Source organism: Hippocampus comes, unplaced genomic scaffold (assembly GCF_001891065.2).
Source record: "Hippocampus comes isolate QL1 unplaced genomic scaffold, H_comes_QL1_v1.1 scaffold319, whole genome shotgun sequence".
Taxonomy (NCBI): Eukaryota; Metazoa; Chordata; class Actinopteri; order Syngnathiformes; family Syngnathidae; genus Hippocampus; species Hippocampus comes.
This window is the reverse complement of record NW_017806090.1, coordinates 611419-621184: the sequence shown is the minus strand read 5'-3', so window position 1 is coordinate 621184 and position 9766 is coordinate 611419. Positions and strand designations below refer to the sequence as shown.

Sequence of the window (9766 nt, the reverse complement as noted above, 5' to 3'; positions counted from 1 at the left end):
GTGTGTGTGCGTGTGTGTGTGTGTGTGTGTGTGTGTGTGTGTGTGTGTGTGTGTGTGTGTGTGTGTGTGTGTGTGTGTGTGGGTGTGTGTGCGTGCGTGCGTGCGTGCGTGCGTGCGTGCGTGTGTGTGCGTGCGCGCAGCTCTCCATGCATTGGAGCAAAGCTAAGCGTGAAATATTCATGCTGTGTGCGGGAGGGAGATGTCCGTTATTCCGCCTTTTAAATAAAAGACACATTTTCTTGTCACTTTTTTTTTCTTCTTTTCCCGAGCAGCATTCTCATTTCGCTCGGTTGCCCTCGAAGAGGAAAAATAAGTCAATTTGACTTGCAAGTGTTTTGTGGAGACGGTGATGGGAAATCTTAGGTGCCCATCACGAGGAACCCATCCTGGAGAGGAGATGGAACTCTTCAAGCTCAAGTCGTCATTGCCGTTAGTTTGATCAGGACGAAACTAAATGAACCAAAGATAGGGGAGGAGAAAAAAAAAGAGTACATAGCGCTTTTTTAATTATTTATTTCTTTAATGCAGAGTAAACCTTTTTTTAATACAATTTTAAAATTATAACCATCCTTTGTCTGGACACAAAATCCACCAGAACAAACACATTAAAATGTTAAAAAGTAAGCAAATAAAAATATATGTGAAATGATTTCAAAATGAATCAATTGTAATAAATTGTAAATCATTTTCCATTGTTCAAATTTTTGTTATCGTGCTGGAATAGGCTCCTGCTACTAGTTGGGCCAAGTACTGTCACCAGTGTAGCACAATAAGGTTTCATTGCATGTCCTTCTCGGCCAAAAGTAGCACATTTAACATATTAGCAAATTAACAATTAGCAAAAAAAAAAAAACAAAAAAAACATTGCTAGCAGTTGTTCAATGAATGTGCCCTGGTCGTCCTACTAGTGCAATGAATTGTCTTATGCTCATGAGGCCAAAGAGTGGACTACTACATAGACTTTGAGCACAATATCAAGGATATGAAATCAATACTCAAAACAGCTTTCTGTATGCCAATGTGTTGTTTTGTGGCCTCTTTTATGCGCGTGCGTGTGTCTGTAAAAGCAAGCCACCGCCCCCAATAAGAAAACAGCACAGGAAGCGGAATCCTATCTGGCGTGGTGCCGAGTGATGTCATCCACAACTTTGTGCTCACGAGGCGCCGCGGGATATCTGTGTGTGTGTATGTGTGCGTGTGTCTGCATGGTCGAATCAACATACATCCATCATGATGTTGTTTTTAATGCCTCCCTTGCCTTCACTTTATCTCGCTCGCTCGCTCGTTCGCTCTCTCGCACGTACACAAACACACACACACACGCGCGCACACGCACAGCTCACAGACGCTCACTTGTCAGTGTGTCTCATTATGAAACGGGATCACATGAATGATTCATGAGGCGTCCAAAGTGACAGAGGCGAGTGGAACGCATGAAGCGCACCTGTGCCTTGTGACGCCAGCGCACACTCATGTGACACCAAAAAAATAAAATATTGTAAAATCAAGTTAACCACTCTAAATAGTTATCCCCCTGTCCCCACCACCACCACCAACAGAAAAATTCAGCCCCCAGAGGCAGTTTCACATAGCGACGGGAAATTTGGTAGGCATGCCTATCATGCTGAGTCAAAAAGAAACGAAGCCCGAATAGACACGAGAAGGCAGCCATTTTGGGTTCAAGTGGCTATTTGAGGCTCATTTCCAGGTGCTACCAAATTTGGATCACGTCTACGAGACAGATGGGCAACGCCACCTTGTGAACCATTTGAGTTTTGCTCTTTGTGTGTGGGCGCAGCATGTCAGCAAAATTGGATTAGAATAGTGTTGGAACGAACTTTAATGATGCTCTCTTTTCCGCTCAGGTACGACTTGGACTGCAAGAGTGACAATCTCTCCAAACATGTGAGTGTCTCTGTGTGTGCATTTTATTTGTGCTTTTTATTGGATTGTAATGATTATCTGAAAAAATGCTTTTAATTGTATAAGTAACAATCATAAGAAATCAAATTTGGAGATACATACTGGATGGTAATGTTCAAAAATGCCATCCATGGAGATACAGTCATACCTCTGTTTTCGACCATAATCCGTTCCAGAAGGCTGTTCGAAAACCGATTTGTTCGAAAACTGAAACGACGCTCTTTTAAAAAAAAAACTTTATTGAACACATCTGTTCACAATGGAACGTTACATGAGGAAGCGTCACTTCCTCGTCTACCCGAGGAAGCGTCACTTCCTCATGTAAGGAAAGCGAGAGGAGTCAAGTGACACATTCAAGTGCGCTCAGTTTGTTCGAGAACCGAAATTCGGTCGTCATCCGAGGCATAAAAAACTCGAAATTTGTGTGATTTGCACGTGGCCCCATTGTCCACAAACGCGCCCCTATCTGGTTGCCCGGCTATAAATAACCCCCCCTCCCCCAAAAATGAGAACAATTCATCTTTATCATCAAAAGTACAGGAGCTCAGTTGTTCCAGCCCATATGCTTTGTTTACGTACCTTGTGCGGATATGGCCGCAGGGTGCAGATGTGTTGACAGAACAAGCACTCATGAATTAAGAGCTTTTATTTGCTGTCTTCTCCTGACATATAGAAAGAAACACTACTTCAATCTCATTTAATTTGCGAAGTGATGCTGAAATATGCATGGCACGGCCAGAATTAGGTTGTGCCTTTGCTGTTTGATGAGAAGCCAGTATCTCTGCTTTTTTACTCATTTTTTTACTCATTCGCTATTGTCCGGTGAAGCCTCGTATTTTCAATACCATCAGTTTTCAGGACCTAAAAATGGCATTTTTATTCGACCATCAACAATGCATCATTCAAGAATTAATACATGCTATGTCATTGGCAATCGCAAAAAAAAAATACAAAAAAATACCAACAAATCTGAAGATACTTTTTCATACAAGATGACAAAACAATTGAAAAATTGGAGAAACTTACCTGCTCAATGTAAAATGACAATATGTTAATGAATATTGGTATTATGGTATGGAATATGGTATTTTGTTATTTTCTGTCTCCAATCTTTTTTTAAATCGTGACATTCTGAGAATTTGTATGAATTTTTTTTTTTTTACTTTCAAGATGCATTGTGGTCATTTTCCTCCGTGCATTTGTAGTTGAATATGATTTCCAGTGCGCCCCTCTTGGAAAGGTCGCAGCTTTTTGTCATGTTTCTTAGTCGTCAAGAGGAGGAGGACCTAGTTGTGTTGTGGTTGTTCTGGCCAGCATCTTTGGAGCAGATTTGCGCCTGCGGGACGTGAATACGTGTGTGCATGTGTATGTCTGTCTGTGTGTGTGTTTGTGTGCGTATATATCACTGCACAGACTTGTTGTTGTTGTTGTTGCTGCTCCTGAAGCCAATACTCTTGTGGAGGCCCCCCAGAAATGAACAAGGACACTAGAGTGGTCGGCCTCCTCATGTCAAAACATGATGCATTCAAGACAGCTGGGAAATTTAAGGCCTTTGACAAAGGAGCTTGCATCAGAGCAACCACCTAAATTCCATCTGTCCATTTTCTATAGCACAGAGCCGGTGTTTTTGGATGTTTTTTTTTTTTTAAACAACTTTGTATGTACATGATATAGAATCAGTGAATTCACCTGAGAGGGCACATAATTCAAAACGCAAAAAACGTGAAGGTCTTTGACTGGACTCACTTTTTAAATGATATATTTTCATGTTCATCAGGTATTTAAGATGACATGTTGATCATGTTTTGGTTTTCTTTGCCCATGCAGGACTTCCTAGGCCAGGCCTTTTGCACGCTGGGCGAGATTGTGGGCTCGCTGGGAAGCCGTCTGGAGAAAGCTTTGATGTAAGTTGGGCTCCCAAAAAATGTATTGTACACTACTGGAATCTTGCCTTACAACTTGAACTCATCTCGTGATTTCATTGACATGTATTGCACACGTCAAATCAATTTCCCCCATTCCAGACCCTCAAATATATCTGAAACCTCTATTTTCAATAAAAGAAGAGTGTATCGTTTAAAAATAATTACCTTCTAGCATGGTATTGTGAAAATGACATTTTTCCTAGTAAGATAGCTTCTGTTTGCTAAAACCGCAATGTCAACAACTTATGTCAGTCAACATCTACACAGCCAGATATGCTAGCTAGCTAGCTAGCTAGCTAGCTAACATCTACCTAATATCAGCTAGGATACTAAGATAAAGCCAGCTAGCTAACATGGACTGGCATGCTACCATAACGCAATCTAAATAGTGGGGTATCCCGTCAAACATCAGCTTGAGAGTCTCCTAATTTTGCACTTTTCTGTGATGTTGCACAAACGTAGAAAGAAACATGGAGGCCAAAAAAAAAAAAGCACTGTGATGCCAAGCTAAGCTACTTGTCATGATGTGTTGTTGCAGGGGCATTCCTGGGAAAAAATGTGGGACATTGATTGTGAGAGCTGAGGAGCTGAGCAACTGCCGGGTAAGTCAAACAAACGTCCTTTGTGTCCTAAATGCACCACAGAGAGATTTTGGTCTCGAGACACTCCGACACTCAATCAACCTACGTGTCATGAATGCACCACGAGAGCGAGTGTTTGTTTGTAACCTGACGCACAAACGTCCACATGTTTTAATGCATCACACTCGGAGATGTTTTGTTTATCAATAGATGCTCCGATATACACATCCGACGTGTACTAAATGCACCACACTGATAGGGTTTGTTAAGGTAGTTCATAGACTCTCTGACACACAAACGTCCTATCTCATAAGTGTTCTCAAGTCCCCGCAATGTGTCCTTGTCAGAAAATGCCTCGACACAAAAATCTCCTGTGTCCTAAACGCACCACACTGAGAGTGTATGTCAATCTGCATGATGACACAAAAACATCCTATATGCCCTAAATGGACCAAACTGCAAAAGTTTGTTAGTCAACAGACGGTCTGACACACAAACGTCCTTCATGTCCTAAATGCAGCACAGAGATCGTGTTTGTTTGTCAGGAGACGCTCCCAACGGAGCTAAAATTAGAAGGCGAGTGTCCAAAAGTGGACGTTCTAAAAATAGCCCCTCACTGCTGCGACTGCCACTTGCAGCACAAGAAGAAGAAATGATGATGTCAGCATGTATAGTGTTTTCTTTATTTTGGGTTATTCTGTTTCACTTAGACAGTCTGTTATAGAGGCACTCAACAATGGTATTGCATTGAGCTCCACACCAGCAAGAGTCGTTCTCAATATTCTAGTTGGTTGCAAGTTGCCATGGTAACAAGAGTCTGTTAATTTTGGCCCCAAGAGCGATTTATTTTTATTGTTATCAGTAAATATCAATTATACTTACATTGTGAATAATATTTATTTGGATAATTTCTTATTTTATAAATAAATTTGTCCAAAAAACTGTACAAATTATCAAGAGAGTGGGGGTGAGAGAGAGAAAAAGAGAGAGAGAGAGAGAGAGAGAGAGAGAGAGAGATTTTTTTAAATGCAAAATTCAGCTTTTTTTTCTTCTGTTCTTCTTTCTTTCTAACTTTGTGCTTCAGAAATACCATTTTAAGGAGATTTTGTGACTTTCTCCAAGCACTGCCCCAAAAAATGGAAACCGCAAGTACTTAATGCCCTTCTCCCCCAAAATAAAAATGCCTATGTTGATTGTTTCATCGTGAATACACCACAAAACATTTAATGTCGTTAAAAGTCATCTTACAACATTAATCTTAAAAATACATGACTTTCAGATATTTGGGGGGGGGGGGGATGTACTCACAGTACCCATCTGCAAAGTTCATGCAACGAAGACTCTCTGTATCCTCATAAACGACCCAAGCTAATCTTTGCCACTTCCTGATGACAAAGTTTGTCTCACAGTGGAGATATATCACTTCCTCGATACCAATTACCATGCAACTTTTCTGGATAGACAGGGTTTGCGTAGCATCTTTTGGCATTTTAGAGTGAGCACCGTAAATGAGAATAGGTGGAATTAGGCGAATTTGTAAATAGTAGGATTATTGTATATAGTTAGACATAAAATGGATGCATTTGGAATGCATCAGTTAACAATGAAATGAAGTCAAAAATGGAAAGTCTCCTCACACCATCCCATAATACTTTGTCATTGGGGCAGCCGTCACAATGTGTGTGTGTGTGTGTGTGTGTGTGTGTGTGTGGGTGTGTGTGTGTGTGTGTGTGTGTGTGTGTGTGTGATGCTGGCAGGAGTCGGTTATGCTGCAGTTCTGCGGCAACAAATTGGACAAGAAGGATTTCTTTGGCAAGTCGGACCCTTTCCTCGTCTTCTACCGCAGTAATGAAGACGGATCGTGAGTTGACAAGCTGCCGCTCGCCTCCGCTGTTGTTCATCTAACGAACACAAGCGCACGCGCGCACAAACACACTAAGACACACACACACATGGACGCTGATCGTTCACGCTCCAGAAAGCTGCCATGTACACTCTATAAACACTAAATGTGTTGTTCTTATATAATCTTCTGTACTGCATGTATATATACAGTATATATACAGTATGTATATATATATATATATATATATTGCTCCAATTAGCCTTGTATGGAGCAATAATAATTAGACATAATAATAATAATAATAATGATTATGATAATCCATCCATCCATTTTCTAATCCGCTTATCCTCACGAGGGTCGCGGGGCTTCGGGCAGGAGACGGGGTACACTCCACACTGGTTTCCAGCCAATCGCAAGATGATGATAATAATAATAAGTAATAAATAATAATAAATTATCTCGCATAATTAGAATAGGAATTATACTGTGATCCCTCAAAGTTGTGAATAATGATCAATCATAAATAGCATGATACATGATCTTTAAATGCTACAAGCAATACATTTTTGGAATAAAATAATGATAATGACCATAAAAAAATCTGTAAAGTTTTAATCACATACAAATATAAGATCATGCAAAAAGAATGACGAAGCAGATGTTCAAGATGCACACCTATCATGTGACTGTGAGTTTCTGTCCAATCAGGAACCGAGGTTGGTATCCTGGCAAATAAAAATCTCCCAGTCGAGAATAAATTGCAAAAGAGCTCTTCGGTTCCTGGGGTCAAACTGTGGCCATTGTAAAGCTTCCCTCAACTTAAAAAGCAAAGTGGTGACATGCAAGTACAGTAGTTGGCCCCGCAGCGAAAGCAGGCCTGCCACTTAACAAAATCCCGCTTTTGTCCTGATGTTGGCATCCACTGAGGCTGAAATACAATGCGGAGGGGCTTCGACAACACACACAGACCTGAACGTGTGTGCTTGTGAACATGCGTGTGTGTGTGTGTGTGTGTGTGTGTGTGTGTGTGTGTGTGTGTGTGTGTGTGTGTGTGTGTGTGTCTGGCAGGTTCACTATTTGCCACAAAACTGAAGTGGTGAAGAACACTCTGGATCCCGTGTGGCAGGCCTTTAAGATTCCCGTCAGGGCGCTCTGCAATGGCGACTACGACAGGTACACCACCGCCATTCAGAATACTCATAATCATGTCTTTTCAATATTTAATCATGTCATTATTAAACGATGCCGTTATTGTATTACAGTGGTACGTCTACTTACGAACGTCTTTTCATACGAAATTTTCAAGTTACGCAATGCCTTAACAGGAAAATATTGCCTCTTGTTACGAAAGAAATTTCAAGATACGAAAGGTAAAAATACAGTATGGGCTGCTACTCGAAGCTCCGAGTTTCCTGAACGCAACATACTTGTAGCTGCTCTGCCATTGGCTATTACCGAGCATCATCCTGGCATCCCACTGGCTAAGAGGGACCTCTACCGTGTGTGTCTATGTGTGTAGATAAATAGATGTGTGTCTATGCAGCGTTCTCGTCATTCGGCGCTCGGGCCACGAGGCGTTCGGATAGTTTTACGTCAATATGAATCACCCAGAAAAAGTGATGTTTGTCCTGGACTTTTTCGCAGGATTGTGAAAAGCCGACAAAAGCAAACGTCCTGGGATCAGTTCTTTACAAAACGCCAGGCAAAAACCACTTCAGAGAGAGAACATAAACTAAAGAGCGCAAAAAAAAAACAAAACGATGAGGACGCAGTTAAAAGTTAAATGACCATCATTTTTATCCTTTACTCTTTTCTTATGCTCAAGTCTCATTTATTTTACAATAATCTAATTGTAACATGTATTTGTTACATATTTTGATGCATTTTTATGCTTTACAAAACATTTATGTCTGAGTTTTAGGGGGGGCTTGGAACGGATTAGGGCATTTACATGGAAAACGCGTCTCTACGTACAAAATGTAGTTAAGAAATTCCTTCCAGAATCAATTAATTTAGTCAGTACAGGTACCACTTGTATATATTTATACAATAAATATTCATGTCAATGTAGTTCGATAACGTTGCAGGATATCATTTTGTGTCGCCGCTTATGACCCATTTTCGCGTGAGCCCCTTTCACTGCTAATTACATAACAGGAGGGCAAATAAACCTTGAATAATGTTTTGCGTGGAGCTGTTCAAGCGCTCTCATTTGTATTACTGGTCACTACTTAGATGGTTATTGAGTCACAGAGCAGGCAGAGTTACTTTAGCTCCTTTACTCGGATGAATCTTTTGAGGTTCCGCGGGCTGGTGGAATCCATCATATTAAGAACGTACATGTCATTTATTTAATTTCCATACATGCGGCACTTGATAAGAGATGAAAGCGTAGCCTTTGCCCGTGAGATTAAAAAAAGAAGAAGCACAGCAGGTTTGAATGGTGTCACGTTCACACTGCACTTTGTGCTGGATGACTTGGACTCCCCCCACTTGGTAGAAAAAAAAGAAAAAGGGGGATTTGCATTTGTAATGACTTGACCTTAAACCTGCGGCAGCACATTTTTTATTCATGTATGATTTTAAGGTTAAATATCAGGCCAGATGATGGCAGTTCTTGTATTAGCTGTCACTAAAATGTAAAAAAAAAAAACAAAAAAAAAACCCCATCACTTTTATTGCAACTAATAACAATATAAAAGCTAAAAATATTGGTGGCTGTATAGAAAAATACGGAGGACTTTTTTTTTTTAACTTTTTTTTTCTAATTGGGCAAGGTGATGGTTAGCATGAATAACTGTCAGCGCGCAATTCCAGTACGTGTGTCACGTCTTACATTGATGCGTGTGAACTTTGTGACATTTATTTCTACTTTGCAAGCCTCGATCGTATGAAAAGACATTTTCGTTTTATTGTCTAAAATGTGTCATTTCATTTGGCTTTTCATCTCGTAGGAGCATCAAAGTGGAAGTGTACGACTGGGACAGAGACGGCGGGTGAGTTCACGCCACATCTGGCCAACACGACTGTCAACCTTCGTTCAGTCCGGATGTTTCGTTTCATCGGCCATACAAAAACCCACGACGGGTTGCAAAGAGAGCAGAGTGGTGATGGACATGAACTCAATGTGCTATTAGCTACATTAGCCCGATTAGCTGCGAATGTGGCCAACAGTTTTATTAGTTTTCACGCAATTTCCCAATGTCTGATGTGTGAATGCGGCAATTAACGTCCATGTCTCTCAATTATGCCGACCGCCGATCGGCTCGTTAGCGCGGGCGCTTTATATCTGCTGACATGATGTGGATGCACGTCACACTTTTAATGCGATAATGTTGACTCGTGTGTGTCTGTTTGCGTGTGTGTGTGTGTGTGTGTGTGTGTGTGTGCGCATGCACGTGTGCGCCCACATCCAGTCACGATAATGAGCTTCACGACAGCTCGCGGTGCTGCGCAGACGAGCCAGCCGTGTGTCCCGGCGGGGCGGCTTC

The 9766-nt window shown here is 41.2% G+C and overlaps 1 protein-coding gene across 1 annotated transcript in view; it reads left to right on the top strand.

Annotated features, from left to right (window-relative positions):
• The first annotated feature begins 1844 nt into the window (after positions 1–1844).
• LOC109530915 (copine-8-like) overlaps positions 1845–9766 on the top strand; it is a 17663-nt gene continuing 9741 nt past the window's right edge. The window contains exons 1-6 of the mRNA XM_019894882.1: positions 1845–1905; positions 3751–3827; positions 4387–4450; positions 6187–6290; positions 7344–7448; positions 9230–9271. Of these exons, the coding sequence (XP_019750441.1) occupies positions 1846–1905; positions 3751–3827; positions 4387–4450; positions 6187–6290; positions 7344–7448; positions 9230–9271 (452 nt within the window). The 5' untranslated portion in view covers position 1845. The remainder of the gene's footprint in view (positions 1906–3750; positions 3828–4386; positions 4451–6186; positions 6291–7343; positions 7449–9229; positions 9272–9766) is intronic.